The sequence below is a fragment of the Lepidothrix coronata genome, unplaced genomic scaffold, assembly GCF_001604755.1.
Source record: "Lepidothrix coronata isolate B3197 unplaced genomic scaffold, Lepidothrix_coronata-1.0 Scaffold229, whole genome shotgun sequence".
Classification (NCBI taxonomy): domain Eukaryota; kingdom Metazoa; phylum Chordata; class Aves; order Passeriformes; family Pipridae; genus Lepidothrix; species Lepidothrix coronata.
In genome coordinates this window covers 239,708-258,138 of record NW_016690409.1, presented here as the reverse complement: position 1 = coordinate 258,138, position 18,431 = coordinate 239,708, and the positions used below count along the sequence as shown (strand labels likewise).

The window sequence follows — 18,431 nt, the reverse complement described above, 5'->3', positions numbered from 1 at the left end:
AAAATCCAACAATAGAATACAAACACTGAAAGCAGCTAGAATTCAAAATTCCAAAAATCCCAGGAAAGATATGACTGATTACACCTGCCTACCTTTAGCCTTCGGGGATCTCGTGGCCAGGTGCTCCCCTTACACCTGGGAAAAAAAAAGAGGGAAAAAGAAAGCTTTAGTTTTTACTGTCGTGATTACAATATCTTGTGTTTGTTTGTTGGATTCCTTATGGTTTCCTTACTGGCCATTATTTTGGATTTAGAACTACACAGAATGAGGATAATAAAGAGACTGGACAACAAAACCTTCCCATCTCAGTCCAGGTCAGCTGGAAGACAACCAGCTAAGGAAAGTAAAATCCAAACACAGGATCCTTTCACACACACCAGCAGACAGAGCCAAGAACAGGGATGCCTCCTGCACACCAGGAGACTTTTAGTTGGTACAATACTTTGACTTCTAAAAAGACGAGTGTCTTGTGAAAGTTCACTGCCTGTTTTATCATTCACTGATGTATACTCTTATTTAGAGCCTAAAATGCATTCCCTCTGATAAATTTATTTTTTTATTGAAAGCTGAAATTTTTTACTGCATATCTGACATGGTGCAATACAGAAAAAACTGAAATAGGTAAGAGGTAAAACTGAAACAGGCAAGAGCCATTCTTAGCAGACAAGATCATCCAGTGCTCCAGTGAGCCAGGAAATGCAGAATCACTTGCAGAAAGCAAGTGGTCACTTGCAGACAACCTGTGCTGGACCTGCCTGGGAGCTGTCTGGAAAGGGGTAAGAACCCCACACATTCTGCATGCTGTGTGTACTGAACACCTCGAGAACAGGCACCGGAGGTACTGAAACACCTTCACAGACGACCCAGACTCGTTTTCTGACAGCAGTGAGGTGCCTGAAGTGTTCATTCACCAGAACTTTGCCCTGTGCAGAAGAGGAGCCAAAGTCCTCACCACATCAGTACTGTTCACCAGTAGTGCTGGTTCCTCTCCCCCCTTGTGTGTTCCTGCCCATAAACCCACGGCAGTGTTGGGTGTGAGGATGTCCAGGAGCTCAGCTCTTTTCCGAAACGGGACAATCCTCGACACTGGGTCAGGTCAGGCAGCTGAGGCTTTCCCTCGTTGATTCTCAAATACCTTCAGGGATGGAAATTCTGTGCCAGTCCCGGCGGTGGTGGAGGCACCTGCCAGCGGCACTGCCAGCAATCCAGCTGTGCTGCTGGGAGGCTCTGCCCTCCCCTGCTCCTGCCAGCGCACCTCATGCTGGGCAGCTGCGATTTTGTCCTTCGCTGTGTGTACCTCTTACCCTCCCATTTCTGAGGCTATAAACCCCCACGGTTACAGCGTAACTAAAACAGAAAGACATCGATGTACTCATTTCGGCACATAATTTAGGAATCGCTGTTTCAGGGGCATCCTTTGCTGTATTAAGCTGCAGCCAGGCCGGGCTGGCAGGCTCTGACCCCCCATCGCTCCCCGAAATGGGCCGCTGCCGCTTTAACGGCCCCGCGGCCGCATCCCCGCGCCGCCGGCAGAGCAGCCGGGAGCCGGGGAGGATGGGAGGAGGAGGAGGAGGAGGATGGAGCCGGCCCGGCTCCGCCGAGAGATCAGGGCAAAGTATGAATCGCACATCACCCGAAATCAGATAAAGACCGTCAGCTCAGCAAGGACGCAGGTAATGCCTCCTCACAGCCACACACCTTGCAGAGTACGGAGCCATTCCCTGGCCGTACAGTTCCTCCCGCAGCCTCTGTGAGGTACAGTAATTCCTTTCGATGCAGCAGATTTTCGGGGAAGGGATTTGGATTTTACCGCAGTAAGATGTGAACTAGAAGCTTCGGAAGTAGATTTTGTTTCGGGTATGGAGTCACACGGAACGAATGCTGTGTAATCCGTCGGGATGCGTTTCTGTCCCTGCAGCAGGGCTATTGCTGGGATTTAAGGGATGATGACATAGGCTTTAACACGGTAACCTCTAGCTCCATGTAGTTATCCCAGAGGAAAAGAGAATCCTGAAGAGAATCCATTTATATACAGCAAGCTTTGCCATCTTTAGCACCTCTAGTAAAGAAAACTGCATCTTTGCAGGAACTATTTTATGTTGCTCACAGTAAAACTATGTTCTGCTCTTCAGCAAATATGTTGTTCTCTCATACAGCCCAACTGAATGTTACCAACACACAGTGCTGCTGTTGGGGATTTAGACACAAACAGCCCTAAAGCCAACAGAAATCAAATGGCAAAACAATGCTGGGCCATCAAACGCGAAGAAATTCAGGGGAATCAGGTACTGTGTCCCCTTGTAGTCAGGTGTTGCAGGAATCCTGGGGGTTTGTGTTAAGGACAGGCCAGATCTGCTGCAGCCTGGCTGATCCAGCAGCGCCGGACACGCGGCAGCTGCACCCCCAACAGGGAAGGCAAGTTTATCTTGGTGTTGGCACCAAGCAGCCAGTGCTCGTTGGTTTGATCCTGTCACACAAACTCTGCAGTACCCAGGCGAGAACAGGGAAGCAGAGAGCGTTGGGGGTTCACTTGTGGATGAGCCAAACACAGATTTTTCACCAAAACGACGGCCTGGTAAAATTGCAATATGTCAGTATGGACAGGGGGAAAAAGAACTTATTTTCCTTGGTTCATAGGACCTGAATTAGAGAGTTTCTTTTCTTTGAATTGATGTCATTGTAAGAACCTGCACAAAGCAGTAAAATATGCAAAAGAGCAGGTGCTGTTCAAGGGCTTATGGCATCTTCACCACTTGCAGGGAAACTCAGGGTCAAAAGTGAAAAATAACCTCCATAAGTCAAACAATCATTCTGGAAGTTACATCAGGAACATACTATCAAATCAAAGATGAGCCCAAATCTAAAATGACCCCACACATGCTTAATACCCTACTTTTGATACAATAAAAGGGAAAAAAACCCCAAGAAGATAAAAAATACATTAAACCTAAAGCACCCTATTCAAACCTGGAAACTTGAACTGCCTGCACTTCCTCTAAGCTCCAGAGGTGAGTAAGGTCTCAGTACAATTGGGTAATTTGTATGGGAATTCCTCTAGGACAAAGATGCCAGGGACAGAGACGTGGGCAACCTCTTCCCATTAAATACAGCAGGATAAGGGCTTCTCCTCTACACAGCACAGAAAACACTAACTCTTCACTTCAAGCTTTCGTGCATTTACACAACTCTAAAAAAATTCCAACAAGGTGTTTTTATGTCTACCTATTTTCGTTATTTGAATATTTTTAATACTGTTATCTTTTGTATGTCCCCTGTAGGCAGAAGAAGGTGCAAGTAAAAGAATGGACAAAGATGCAGAAGCACTAAAGGCAGCCAGGGCAGAACTGTGCGAGGCCAGGCGGCAGTGGCACCACATGCAGGTCGAAATCGAGTCTCTCCACGCCGTGGTAAGAGCCAGAAACAAGACTGGAACTCTCCTGGGAAAAAGAAGTATCATCCTTGATGTAAATTACCCCACAGTCCGTTTCTGTGACAGTCACAGCCACCACACAGCAGAAATCCAGCACGCAGGAGCAGCCAGCTTTGGGGGGCTCCAGCTCCTCACAGAGCCCTCACCCACTCACACTAACCCAGCTCGGGTTCTGGTGCAGGATCTGCCACTCAACACACGTGTGTTGTCCTGTTTTCACACCTGCCAAACGTATATTTGCATGATGCTCCCTGACCAAGCTCCTGGTCACTCTGCCTAACCAACCCACAGCAGGTTTATAACTTCCACTGAACGTGTGGACCAAAGTTATCAATTCATTCGTGATAAAATATGTCATAAAATATAGTCAGGAGTTTGATTCTGGCGCTACAGAAAAGCTCCAGGAACACACAGGCAGTGTTCATACAGCACTGAGCTGGACATCATTTAACTGCACAAGTAAAATCGGAGATCTGTAAACTCAAGGCAGTGGATTGCTGTGCCAGAGGGGGCTACAGTTTCATCCTGGTTTAAATTACCACAGATTTTACTCGAAAATTTCTCAGCCAAAGTATTACCTTGAAAGCTTTACTCCTGTTTTTAATGAATCTTAAAAGAACTGATGTAACACTACACAGTTTGTTAATGAAACCACATATAACATCTTTATGCACATGCTTTTCCAAATCTTAAAAATATGACTTAAATTTCACAGGAAAAGGGTTTGGAACGTTCGTTGCGGGCCACAGAGCAGCAGTACCACATGCAGCTACAGAATTTAGAAGGTGAGATTGAGTGTTTGGAGAAAGAGCTGCTGGAAGTGAGAAGGGGAATTGAGAAACAGCTTCGAGAGCACGAAATTCTCCTGAACACAAGGATGAAGCTGGAGGAGGAGATAGCGACGTATCGCAGTCTGCTGGAGCAAGAAGAGAGCAGGTACTCACTGCTTAGAGAAAAAGCCCTAAAATGCATCTTCCACTTCTGAGCGTCGCATTTAAATGCTCAGAATTGTAAATGCGTGAACCAATCACTAAAAAATTAAAGTATAAAATCCCTAGAAATGGTATCTGTAAGAAAGCTTCACTGATTGCACAGTCAGTGGTGCTCAGTGTGGCACAGCTGAGCAGGGAGCAGCACGCTCACAGCACCCAGTGTGTCACAGCTGAGCAGGGAGCAGCACGCTCAGAGCACCCAGTGTGTCACAGCTGAGCAGGGAGCAGCACGCTCAGAGCACCCAGTGTGGCACAGCTGAGCAGGGAGCAGCACGCTCACAGCACCCAGTGTGGCACAGCTGAGCAGGGAGCAGCACGCTCACGGCACCCAGTGAGTCACAGCTGCTCACAGGACCAGTCTGGGATTAAAGCACTTCAATATTACTGGAAGCCTGTAATCGTTTCTATGTTTGCAGGTTCCGTTGCTCGATACCTGCCCAGAAGGATGACAAAAAGCCCAGCACTAGCAAGATCACCTTTGTGCTGCCTCCAGGTGAGTTTCAGGCACCTTCCCCTTGGGGGATTTCGGCCCTAAAGGAGGTTCACAACTACAAATTCCTGGATATTACAAAAGCACCTTTTCCAGTGCAGCAGGAGGAAAAACACCTCCGGGTCCTTGTCCTGCCTGTGCCCTTCTGCAGGCTCAGTGTACCTGCATTTTCTCTTGCAGATGGTGTAAAGAAGCACGAACCAGAGAAGGTGGAACTGATGACAAAACAAGCAATCCTAGATGGAAATATCATGAAGGAAAGTGCTGAAGCTCATGGCACTGTACAGTAAGATAAACAGGAGTTTCAGAGAATAACAATTGGAAGTAAATGGTGGGGGTTATGTGCCAGCAGCTTTGAGTTTCCGTTATTTGGTACCTGTTTTACCACACCCACAAGAGCCCAGGAGCTCCAGAAGAGCAGTGGCAGCTCCTGAAGGTGCACTGAATGGCAGGGCTTAACAATACATTACATTTGAAAGTCCTTTTTATTAGCGTTGGCTTCATAAGCAAATAATACCAGGATGGTGCTTCTGATTTGTAATTTCTATTTCTGTTAAGAATGAAACTATGAATAATTCATCTTGCTAAGGCTGAAAGCAAAGAGCCCAGACCACGTTTGGGAAGTCCCTCTGGGGCCTATTTATGCACATAAATTCAGGCTCAGCTGCTCCAACTTGCTCCTTGGAAACTCCTACGTTCCCCCAAACAAGGGAGGGAGAACCTGGCTCCCAAGTGAAAGTCTGTTAGGATGTGTTATTCACCTGAAATTACTTTAATAGTACTGGATTGTCTCATTTTATTTTTTTCTGCTGCTCTTTAAGCTTTTTTGTGGACTAATTTAAGGCTGCCTTCAAACACACTGTAGTGGACCACATCCCTAGCACTGAACTGGAACTGGAGGCTGAAAAAGTGTAGGAATTTGGATTAAAAATTAATGCCATCACCAGGTCCACTGTACACACCCCACACCTGACATGTATTCTCATACATGAGCTTTGTTGGTCACTCACAGTCACTCAGATCTGCATGGGGCCATTTAACTCATCAGGGCGAGGCCTCAGAGCCCGACTGTCTGATCTGGATCCTGACACACACACAGAGAATTAAATCAGCAGGATTTGGGCCCCTAAATATTCCTCAATCAGCTGGCTTTCCCCCCTATTTTTCTCCTGCCCTTTTTTTTCCTCTTTAATGTAACGTAGCTCTACATTCTGAGGTTTGGATCTGAACTAGACTTTCTCCTCCCTATGCTGAAGGCTTTCAGATGCAGGAACTCTGGCCTGCCCACTACAGTACTGAGACTTCTTGCAAAGTTTTTGAGCCTGGATTCCAAGCTTTCTCCTGGGAAACAAACTGCCCGATGTGTTTGGAGCAGTGGTTTTGTAGCCATGTCTACCTAAAAGTACAAAAACAAGAATATAATGAACCCTCACCCTTTATTTAGCTGTTCTGAGGAATGAACTTGTGAAAAAAAAGAAAGCTTCAATTGTCTCAGCACTGTCTTAAATAATTCGACACTTTATTATGCAATTTCTCCCTGTTTTAAAAGCAGTCCTGAAAACAGGTAACTCGTATTGCCTGAAAAATCATAAATACACCTGCTTTGTTGTTTCAGGACAGAAAAAGTGGATGAAGTCATTAAGGAATGGGAAGGTTCTTTCTTTAAGGACAACCCTCGCCTAAGGAAAAAGTCGGTCTCCCTGCGTTTCGACCTCCACCTGGCAGCCACGGACGAGGGGTGTCTGCACACGAAAAAGAAAACTCTCCCCGACATTGAAGTCAGGCTGGTGATGAGGAGATCCTGCAGCATCCCCTCCATCAAACCTTAACCTCAGCCCCTTCCCCCAGAGAGCACCTCCAACAGGCTCTGGAAATAAAACTGTGGATGGACTCCCCCAGCTGCTGTCTGCTACAACCACACCCTACCAGGCACTTGGATTAACACCATAAAACCATACGAGTCCTCCAAAAATTAGGGAGAAGAGCAAGGGAGTTCAGATTCCAGGAAACCCGACTTCTACTGGTTTTATACTCTGGGTGCAGCCCTTTCATTTTCTCATTGTTGTTGTTTTGTAGAATTTCACCAAATAGGACAAAAATTAACTTTATAGTTTGACATATCTGCCTTTGTAAAGGAGAACTTGTCTTCTCTTTCTGGAAATGAGAAATGCATATTTCACTCTCTTACATATTCAATATTGCATATATATAACGACTGGGGCATATATATAACAACTGGGGAATCCTTGCAATAATTTATATCACATCTGTCATAATTCTAGAAATATATTTTAAAATAATACTTTCTAACAGCAAAACTTACATACAAAGATGCTCTTAAAATACATGAACTATTAACAATTTTCTTTTAAAAGTGGCTGGTATTTTTAAATTCATTTTTTTAGGCAACAACTGAGCAAAAATATCTTTCCCTTGCATCCTTATAAACCCATTTTTAAAAGCGTTGTTACAATCCAGCAACATTTTAGCTGTATCACTCCCCTGGTTTTGAAGCAGTGATCTCCCCTGAAAAATCAATCATTCTCTTATGTGTCTGCACACAGCTGTACTACAACTCTCTCAGCCAGGCCAAGTGAAATTACCCTCTAATTGTTCAAATGTGAGGAGCCAACCAACCATTTTAATGCCGGCATTCCGTTAATTTTGTTTATTGTAACAGCGTGCATTAAAATATCTTCAACAAATTCCTCTTCTGACAAACATTAAGGGACTCTCCCGACCTAGGACACGTGACAAGCTACCGTTACACCAGGGTACAACTGTTATTCCTTCGAATTAACTGGGCAAAAAAAAAAGGGCTACAAATTCCAAGTCCAATTCAACCAGACCCCTTAGGAACCCCCCAGTCCTGCTGGGAGTAGCCGTGGGCAAACACAGAGCCCAGCAGGCGACCACAGAGGACCAGCCATCCTCCTTTGTAACGCTGCGGGACAATCACAGACCCAAACCAGACTGTACCGAGACAGGAATGATTGTTTGTGACGAGACAGGAATGATTGTTTGTGACGGTTCTGACCGGGAGCTGATCTCGGCCCCCACTGGAAAACCAGGATTGCGGGGGCTCAGAGTCTGCAAACCCGGATTTGCTGGGTCACAGCAGCACGTGGAGGATTGAGTTCACTGTCAGTATCTGCCTTATTACCCATGGCATGAGTACAAAACTGGGACTACAGATTCCTCCAGAGTTAATTTATGCTTCTATCATTTGCTCATGGTAACGATGCATCGATATTGCCCTGTCCTGTCTGTACTGTATCAAGCTGGCTAATTATCCTTAACCCGAATCCCGAGCTGGTGGTGTTACCTCTTGAGTACTTGGCATCCTGAATGTATCAACCTGCTCCAGTATTTCCACTATGCAGCTTTTTTTTTTTTGTGCTTAGACTCTGTACATTTTACAATACTTGAATTTAAACTAAGTTTTAATTGCTTTAAGGCACTTTAAACAGGGATACCGACTTACCAAAGTAAATTATAGTACTCCAATAAAAAAGTATTAAAATGGAGTTTGCCCGTGCATATTTTGTGTGTGCCAATGTGTGCATATTAAAAGGAAAGGAGTGAAAGAGAAATGCAGAAGAAAAGCTGTAGACAGGAAAATCTGTAGCACTGTAATCAAGTGTTTCTAAGATCTCCTCTGCAATTAGAAACACACAAATTCCCTCAGAATCTTTACCATAACATGTGGGTGTTTTCTGTGTTTTCTCCCCTTTCAGTACGTATCTACTGTTGCATTATTTACAAATCCCATCTCTTCATATGAAAACAACTCACTTTTGTTCATAACTACTTGAACCTCCATGAGTGGCAGCGTGAACTCCACGTGGGCATCAAAACTGTCATACAATAACGTCTCAGCCTCATTTCAGGCCATTTTAAAGCTGAGTTTAAAAATATAAAACTGAAGTTTGATACTACGGCACAGAATTCATCATTTCTCTGCTGCTAATTAAATACAGACCAGCTGAGCCTCTGCCAATGAGCACCTGCAAAGAGCTGATTTTAAAAACAGGTTTCATTGTCTCAACCTACTTCCCAGTGAAAGTCTGTCCTCGTTCCAGAGGTTATGAAACTGCTGGTAGTTAAAACTGTTGGGTAAGGATAAGTTTTTACATCCCCCCCAGTGAGCACGGTGCAGTATAAACAGTTCCATTAAATCAGTAAAACTACTCACATACTGTACAGGATATTAAAAAGTGTACACAGGCAAACCCTTTACTATCACAACATGGAATTGAGGCAAAGAGCCTCAAAAAAAAAAAAAAGGTAAAAAAGGAATAAAACAAACTGAGGAACACATCAGTGGCTTTGAAAATATATAATTATTCAGAACTATTGGCACGGAATGTGAGTGTCAGTAAATGAACACCATAGTAAATATTTCAGTAAGCTGTGGAAATTTATAACAACATTAAATGCAGTTTACACTATCAACAAAACTATTATTAATAAACTAGAGATGAATTCATGAAAGCAGGGGGAAAACCAGGTTATTTTTCACCTCTTAACGAGTATTTTCTCACCTTTTCTTTACAAACAGTCTGCCTCAGTGAAGCTGGTGGACTAGAGTGGCTTGCTGAGGGTATGTGGCTGGCTGAGGAATCTTTTCAATTCTGACTTTGAAGTCACAGGTTATTCTGCTGCATGTCAACAAATGTCCATTGTGGGCACAGACAGCATGGTCTGAGCAGAGGAGGGCAGAGCTCTTGTCTCTATTTGTCCATAGAAATAAGTTTATTTAAGAATGAAAGCAAACTGGCCTAATGCAACTGTGGGCATCCAGAGAAAATGGCCCCAACTTGAAGCAACATGGTATCATGTTGAATTAGTTTTAATTCTTTTCACCTTCTACCGTCCTTTGGGGTTAGGCAGGTACCATCCCCTTGGCTTTCCTGGAAATCCACCTTCATTCATAATCCTCCTTCACGAATGTCTGGAAATGTACCTCACTGGCCACGTGACAGCATTTCAATAACAAACTTTAAACTTCAATGTCACAGCTTCAATTTCAAAGTAAAACTTTCGACATCAGCCTTTCGATTTCCACTGCCGAAGTTGTCCTATTTCATTCAGTCACTTGGACAATTCCCAGTGTAAAAGGCTCCTCTGCTGAACGCTGGGGTCTGAATCCTCCTCACCCCCTCAGAGCCACAGGGTTCACCGGGTTTGTTACTTCTAGTTTTTACCTCTGTGTGTGGTACTTTTTCTGATTTCTGCAAGGAACTGCGGACAATTCCACTGCTCCCAGACCACTGGGTATTTACGACCCTGTGTGATTCAGCAGCAGAGTGTTTGGAGTTGGTCAGGCTGATTTAGTTCACAATCACCATATATCGTGTATTTATAACCCAGGGTCCACATCGCTGCCTGTCCCAGCCATCCCTCGCTCCATCCCCTTCCTGTGGCCTTCTCCCGCTCGCCCTGTCACGGACACACCGACACATTCCCGCTGCCCTCAGGGCTCGTCCTGCCCTGCTCAACCGCCGCCGTTTCGGCACCGCACTGAGCACACACAGAGGGTTCACCCGCCTCCACCGCTGCCTTTTCGGGGATTTTTCGGGGATTTATCCGGGCTCAGACCCGAGGCCCCGCAGCGTTTCCCCGCCGCCTCAGGGCAGCCCGGGGCGCCTCAGGGGGAGCGCGCGCTCGTCGTGAGGGGGGGAAAAAAGGCGGCAAAAAGCGCCTCGGGGGCCGCGCGCGCTCCCGCGAGGGGAAAGAGGCGCCTCGCGCAGGAGGCGCGAGGCGCCCGCAGCCCCCGCCCCGCAGATTCGCCACCGGGAGCCATCGCTCAGGGCACCCGCACCGGGAAACGGGGACGAGCCCAGCGCTGGGCACTGCGGCTCCGGGACGCCTCGGGACCCCCGGTGACACCCCCGCGCCCGGTGGGGCGCCGCCTCCGTACCGGTGATGGCGGGCGGGGCCGCCCCACGCGGGGCACCCCGATGGCGTCCCGCAGATTCGCCACGGCGTCCTCCCGCCGCCGCCCGCCCCCCGGAGGGCGCAGGGGGGGCCGGCCCCGCGCGGGAGGCTCCGGTGGGAGCGGAGCAGCCGAGGCGGCCCCGCCGTTGTGGGCGGGGGGGGAGGTCACCCCCGGCGGGGCTGTGTCGAAAGTGCGGAGCGCAGCGCGCAGGCGCCGCCGCCGCCCCGGGCCGTGGAACAAAGGGAGCGCGGCCGCGGGTGAGTCGGGGGGGCCCGGCCGGGCCGAGCGGGGCCACGGGGGGGACGGGCCCTCCCGGGGGGGAAAACGGGGGCTGCGGGGCCCGGCAGAGCCTTCGGGGCCGGGCGGGGACGCCGAGGGGCCCCCGCGGCCGCCTCGGGCCCGCTCGGGCTCGGCGCGAACTCCCCGTGTGCCAGCCCGGCCGCGGCTCTGGGGCGTTATTTGACGAGGAAAGCCAAAAAAATACCGCGTTATAGCGGTTTTTTTTTAACATTCTGGTGTAAAACCTCGCTGCTGGAAGGTTAAACGCTGCCTGTGAGACCGCGGCTGCCGGGCTTGGTGGTTATTTATGTGCCCAGATACACGATTTGGTCGATTATGCATTAATACCAGATTTCTGAAGGAGTCGGTGTAAAATAATGGGGTGTGTGCTTTTTATTCCTTAATGGGAAAAAAAATATATTTGCTTAAAACCTTTAGTATGAAGATGACCTAAGCCTGCGTGTTCTTGCACAGCTGTTTAAGGCCGGATTCCTTGGAAAGTCCATTAGTTTTTCAAAGAGGTAACACCTAAGCTTATAAATGCCCTTTCGTCCTTATTCCAAAATTGGCAAATTCCTTGGGAATCAGTGGTAACGATAATAATTGAAGCTTCAAAGATCTGGGGGAGCAGAGGCACAGCACTCACTGGCGTGATCTTCTTTTGTCTTGCAGAAGTACAAATATAATGTCAGGTGGCTGAAAATTTGACTATCAAAATGTCAAGTAAGTTTTTTTTTCAGATTTTCCTTCCTTTAACTTGATGAATTAAAGATCTGGTTCAGGAGAACCTGTTTGTGAGATAATCTCATTGTTCCTGGCATTAAAAGGAAATATAGGAAGTGCAGAGATTCCTGACCAAACTCTTGGCCTTAAATCGTGCTGTGGCTGATTCCTGGCATATTGTTTTCGTAGGAAATCCAGATATCACAGCTTCTAAATCCTGTTTGGCTGCATTTTTGCTCTCCCTCCCTGTAATTAGTGTGCATATAAATGCACACACAGATTCTCCAGTCTTCTGCCTGAATAAAAGGCTGGGATTTAGAGCAAAGGGGGGGGGGCTTCATTTTTTCTTTCTTTTCTTTCTCTTGTGTTGTTTTTCACTTTTCAGTGGCAAAATGCAAAGTCTTTCGGAGTAGAGTTTCTGTCTTGTTTTTGTAAATTGCTTGAAAAATGTTGGCCACAGCAGATGCCTTATAGAGAATTCGTTCAGATTTTCAAGAAAAAAAAAATGTGCTTACATTTCTATCTTAACAGAAAGGCCATCCTATGCCCCACCTCCCACCCCAGCTCCTGCAACCGTAAGTATAGTGATTTTTCTCATTAACACAGAGCCTTTAGTAACTTCCCAGAGCAATAATTATGGAGTTGCATCACCTTCCTGTATCAGAAACACAGCACTAATTAATGTGATATGAATTGCTTAAATTAATCTCATTCTTTTTTAAGCACTTTGTGAAAGAGGAGCTGAATAAATTTGTTTCACCTTTGAGGCTGGATCTTGCAGACACTGAATTTTCTGTGAGCAGTCACTTGTCTGAAATGATTCACAGGGGGTTGCAGCAGTGCTGGAGTAGTTAAGAGCCAACTGACATATTTAATTCTAAAACTTCCCGCTGAGCCTGTGCCCAAATCATGGGCAGACAGTGCATTTTTTTTTTTAATGTTTCTGTTGTCCTGAGCTGCATTTCAGTGGAATGCAGGAATATGCAAAATGCTGTTATATTGGGTCAGAGCAATGAAAACATTCCTGATGCCAGTCTTGCACTCCTTGAAGTCGCTGGTGTTTTGGAGTCTAGGACATGGGAAGTATTTTACTTTCTAGTAAAGTGGTGTGGAATCACACTGAGGAAAACATGAATGGGAGCTTTGAGTCCTGTCCAGTGACATTCCTGGATGTACAGAGGTGCTGCAGTACCAGTGTGCTGTGGGCAGGGAACTCTTTGAAAGCAAATGCTCCTCTTTGGTCACATTTCTGAATAGTTTGGATTTTATGATAAATCCTCTGTACAGAAGAATGAGCAAAGATGCTATAATGATTTTTTTTTTTTTTTAACTTAAGAAGATTGGAAACCTGTTACCCAACAGTGTGTCCCTGATCTCTGCAGGATGAGAATTAGATGGAAAGTGATCCTTCAAATTTATTGTGCTATACTTTGCTAGTAAAGAGGCTTGAAAATGGTATAGTGCATAGATACAAGTTATGTTTTCATAAATTTACACAAATAAAACTTGGTTTGCATAGTTTGTTCAGAGTTTTCATTTTGCACCCAGCGAAATAGATCTGTGCCAGTGTTAGGAGGAACACGATGGATCCACCCTGAGCCCTGGATTCCTGCATGGGGAGCTGTGCACACACAGGGGATTCCTTTGGGATGTAGCATGGATACAGATGTTAAACTGTTTATGTTTGCTGTGGTACAGCCCTTCAGGAGGGGGTGCATGAAACACGTGTCAGAACTGCAGCCAGTGATGTGCATTGCCTGTCTAACAAGCAGCTTTTCTTCTATTTATATTATATTTTATGCAGTCCTTCAGGTGATGGTCTGTGCTCTGTTAATGCAAGTCATAAAGCAGCCAAATAACCTTGCTTGTTCTTCCACAGCCAGTTCCAGGTGCTACAGTGAACAAAGTCCCAGTACTGTAGCTGAAATAAAAAAGTCTCCATGTGTTGCAAGGTAGTTCCCTGGTAACATTTAAATCCTGTCTTGCAGAAATAAAGAATTAAGCAGACGGAGATTACAATTGTCACCTGGTTTTATTGAAGAGGTGTAGTTCAACATATTCAAAACCTGTTATGGTAATACAAAAAAACTACAGTAAAATGGTGTCTTATGAAGTAGTGAGTGTGTATGTCATGAGCCCAGGCATACAGATGAGCACATGGCAGCTGCTGTGACTGAGTTAAAAAGCTTGGCAATAATCTCTACTGAAGGCTGACTGTTAAAGGATAATTTTCCTCTGCACTTGTATGTTAAGAAATAAAATCCTGCAGCGAGTCTGCCTTTACCTGAAACCTTCAGAGTTATCATAGTCAGCTCCTAGGGCACTTCTGTTCAGTGTCTGTGTGTGTCATACTTTGGTTCTTGGAGTCCTGAACCAATTTGTAGGATTTTTATAACTGTGATCTAGAACAGGTCTGGCCAGCAAATCCCGGGGAAAGACTGTAGGAATGTTTACTGGGAGGGACACTGAGGGGATGGTGCTTAAATGTCTAAAAACACTCCAGGCTCTCATGAATCCTAATGGAGTGATAGGACCACGACAGTCAGGATTTAATCACGGTCACTGTTAAATAGCTGATCCATTTTTTTCCAACAAAATTTGATTGGGAAGTGGGGGATAACGGAAAAAGGTAGAAATTTAAGTGAGGAGGGGAATATAGGGAACCCAGTGACACTTGAGTGTCCTTAGATAAGTGAGAAGGGAAGGTAAAGAACTCAGATTTTTCTCTACATGACTGAGGTGAGAACAAATTGATCCACTTTCATGAATGAATGAAGATGTATTGATTAACTTCTGAATTGTCTTGGATTGGGTGGTCTGTTCAGACTAGTTTGTAGTTTCTAACCTGTAGATCTTTTTGCAGAACTAGAGTTCCTCAGTCTGCCTTGTAACAGAGGGATGTCTCTGGGAATTGTCTTCAGCCACTGGCAGTGGTGCACAGATGGTGCTTTGAGAGATTTCCTCCCCCCTCCACGTTTGTTGGGAAGGCAGAATGCTGGGAAGAAAATCAGGCAGGGATTTTCACTGGTGTAAATGTGGATACAGGGGATTTCTGCCCCATCACTGGGTGCTGTGTCATCCTGTAACCTTCACCCTTCGGATACGAGAGTCTTCTGAATTCCTTGGTGGCTTATGTTGGAAAATTTTATTAGCAATGAGCTGGATTTACAGAATGCTTGTTTAAATAAGTTACGCAGTTAATAGAAATAAAATCACCGACTTCAGACAGAAATTTGCAGTGACACATTTGCTTAAAAGTCCTGTTTCCTTACTAGGTTTATACTGGAGTAAGTTGTGTGTGTTGGGAAGACACCGACTGCTACACCTCATTGCTTGTTTGAATTCTGGTTGCTTTTGCATGCCATATTGCAGTTCATTTTCATTTCTGTGTTTTCCTCGTTTGAGCTCATTTCTCATTCGTGTTTTTGTCTCATTTGTTTCCATCAGCAAATGCCCAGCACCCCAGGGTTTGTGGGATACAATCCATACAGCCATCTGGCCTACAACAACTACAGGCTGGGAGGGAACCCGGGCACCAACAGCCGGGTCACGGTAGGAGAATCAACTATTACATCCTCCAGCAAACACCAGGGATTGACCAGAAATGGCTTTAGGGTTAGGTTCTTCGGAGTCTTGGCTGCTGCCACTTCTTTATTAAAAAAAAAACCAAAAAAACAACTTACTTCTGATTCTTATTCCCCACCCTCCCCCCTTTCCCCTTCACTCTGAAACCTTTTGCAGGAAAATGAGCTTCTATACTCAGCAGGGAGAACTGGTGATGGTTTGTGGTGCAGAACTCCAAAAAAGACAGACTTTGTGGTCTTCAGTGACCACTGCATGCGTAGGGAAGAGTTCTGCAGCTGGGTACGAATTGTTGGAGGGAGGGAACTGCTCATTCTGCTGAGGTTCGTTGGCACAAAAATAAGGAAGAGCGTTTTGCAAACTGGAGATCGTTGATAGTTGTTGCATCATCCTGTTGAGCCATATGAGGGGTGCAAGCCTTTATTATTCTTTCCAGGCTTAGACTGGTAATAACTGCACAGTCCCAAGTTCAGTCATTATTTTTTCAACAAAAGTGTGGTGATAATAAAATAGAATCCTTTCAGCTCTTATATGTGTCAGTGTGTGGGAAATGGATGTTACATTCATTTTTCATGGAGTAAACAAAGTGAGAAGGAGGCAAGTGATGAGGGAGGTGACAGCTGCATTTCAAACACGGATGAAGTGCTGAGAGTTGGATGGAGTTAGGAAACAAAAATAGACTGGGGAAATGTAACATTTTCATAACACAACAGAAATAGAGCAAATCCCTGATTTTTTTTTTTTTTTTTAATATCTCAAAACTTTAAGGTTTTTTTTCATGTAAGATTTGTACCTTAAAACATCTGATCAGTTTGGAAAGTGATACGGAGATTTCTCAAGGACCAAATGCACGGTGCTTTCAATGAAGTGTACTCCTTTTATGCCTCTCATATAAACCTTCTTTCAAACTTCACATATGAAGTTCATTCTATTTGTTAAAGCATTTACAGAAAGGACCTTCCCCTACAAGCTGGAATTGACTGAACGGACACTATTTCCTTACACAAGAATAAGTCAGGTTTTGTCTGAGAACTTCCATTGTTTCTGTATGTCACAAGCATACACAGCCTGCTCTGCCATGCATATCCCAGTATATGGATGGTGTCTTTAAACCCCTCTTAATTTAAAAGCATTGAACAGTTTCCGTTAATGTTTTTCCAACCCATCTGTATGTGTATCTATGTATACATTTTGGTGATGCATATACCTCATGCACATTATTTATACACAGTTCTGTATGCATTGTTCATAGAGCTCCATAAATTCAGCAAAACAAAAAACTGTCGGGGAGTTAAAATTTGAAACCTGAATGTTGAACACGGGCCTCCCGGGGCTGCACACAAGTATTGATCCATGGGCCACACTCCTGAAAGGTCTTGAACCTTTTGTATTTTTATTTAAATGCACCCACTTAATGTAACAGAACTCCTGGAAGAGCGGAGGGTTTCAGACCCTGCAGTTGGCAGGGGCTGTGATGGCACTGCACTGTTCTAGGAGGAAACCCTGTGGGGTGTTCTGTGGGTTGAGGGGACACGAGGGGAGGCAGCAGCTTTCCAGCAGCAGTTGGTGCTCAGTGTCCTTTTGAGTGGTGCCAGCAGTGCCTGACAGCATCAAAGCCAAGGGAAGATAGAGCACAGGAGCATGTTACAGGCTAATTGGGACAATTAATTACAGCTTGGCTACAAGTGGAGCACACATTTACAGTTTGGCTGCATAGGGTTGTTTTCTTTTTATCATATGAGTCTGTTAATTGGCTCCAAATTACCACTGACGAATTTTGCAGGCAACGGCTAAAATTATTTGGTACATCTCTAACTTAATGCTTTTAAACTTTCTCCATATCTTTTTTCACCTGTGCAGTAGCCACATTAAATTTATCGAAAGAGGTAAAATAAATTGCTCATCAGAAGTGAGAGAAGCCAGCCTGCTGGGGTTGGTGTCTCCATGGCAGCTCCTAAGCTGTGTAGTTCAGTTTTAAGAACACGGAGCCCTTCAGAGGCTTTATCTAGTTACTGCTCTGTAAACTCACAGAGAAAAGGGCAAACTCACCTTGGAAATCACTGCTGTGAGGACCAGCTCTCTAGTTAGTGCCTGTTCACAGACTGGGTCATTTTTTTTTTTTTGGTGGTGTTGTTTGCTTCTCGTGGTGGGGGTGTGTGAATGCACAAGAGCGAGTGTTTTCCGACACTAGAGCGTGTGGGAACTGTCCAGCAATCCTGTTAACGAATGGATTTATCCCGTTCTTTTATAGGCTTCCTCTGGTATTACCATTCCCAAGCCCCCCAAACCCCCAGACAAGCCCCTGATGCCCTACATGCGGTACAGCAGGAAGGTGGGTATTGCCGTGTCCGTCAGTAATAAAGTCAGTGTTCGTTTGTGCTAACAATTAATTGCTATGATCTTAGTTTCAGCTTCTAAACGTTGACTCCTAACAGCCTGCGCTCTCTTAAGGGGATGTAAAGTCCAGAGTCTGCCCTGCAGAACAAAGGCAGCAGTAGTCTGGTCACACAGTTGCCAATTTCTTGGGGGGAAAAATTGCTAAAATGCTAATTCCTACCACTGTCTGCTGACAAGGATCCACCCCGCCACATTCAGAAGTTCCTGTGACTTACTGACAGAACTTTTTTATATAAAGGAAGTATTCCTTGCGTTTTCTGGGCTTGGTGCAGTGCTGTAGCTGGACTGAAGAGTAGCAATGAGTGGACTTTGCATGTTCTCCTTCACCACCCTAGCCCGTGGCAACGTTCGCTTCGCTATTCTGTGAACTGTGGGACAGAAATAGGAGAGAGACTCTTGTGGAGTCTGGAGTCTGATGGGGCATGGGGAGGGCATGGCAGCCTGGCTGAAGCGGGTGAGCCAGAAGGAATTTCTTCCACTTCTGGTAAAGTATCTTTACCAGCCTGTCTGTCTTAGGCCAAAAAACATCAACACACACAAAAAAAAAAAAAAAAATTTTCTATTGGTGCAGCAAGAAATTACACTGGCAGCTCTCCT

The 18,431-nt window shown here is 45.4% G+C and overlaps 2 protein-coding genes across 2 annotated transcripts in view; both read left to right on the top strand.

The window, feature by feature from the left end:
* Positions 1–1,534: 1,534 nt before the first annotated feature.
* Positions 1,535–8,470, top strand: KRT222 (keratin 222). The gene is made up of 6 exons (XM_017834092.1): positions 1,535–1,673; positions 3,279–3,407; positions 4,146–4,366; positions 4,839–4,915; positions 5,093–5,198; positions 6,528–8,470. Exons 1-6 carry the CDS (start codon positions 1,578–1,580, stop codon positions 6,739–6,741), a joined length of 843 nt encoding a protein of 280 aa, XP_017689581.1. The 5' UTR covers positions 1,535–1,577; the 3' UTR covers positions 6,742–8,470.
* A 2,556-nt stretch (positions 8,471–11,026) lies between these two features.
* Positions 11,027–18,431, top strand: part of SMARCE1 (SWI/SNF related, matrix associated, actin dependent regulator of chromatin, subfamily e, member 1) — a 15,586-nt gene continuing 8,181 nt past the window's right edge. The window contains exons 1-5 of the mRNA XM_017834057.1: positions 11,027–11,110; positions 11,805–11,855; positions 12,387–12,430; positions 15,303–15,407; positions 17,689–17,813. Of these exons, the coding sequence (XP_017689546.1) occupies positions 11,849–11,855; positions 12,387–12,430; positions 15,303–15,407; positions 17,689–17,813 (281 nt within the window). The 5' untranslated portion in view covers positions 11,027–11,110; positions 11,805–11,848. The remainder of the gene's footprint in view (positions 11,111–11,804; positions 11,856–12,386; positions 12,431–15,302; positions 15,408–17,688; positions 17,814–18,431) is intronic.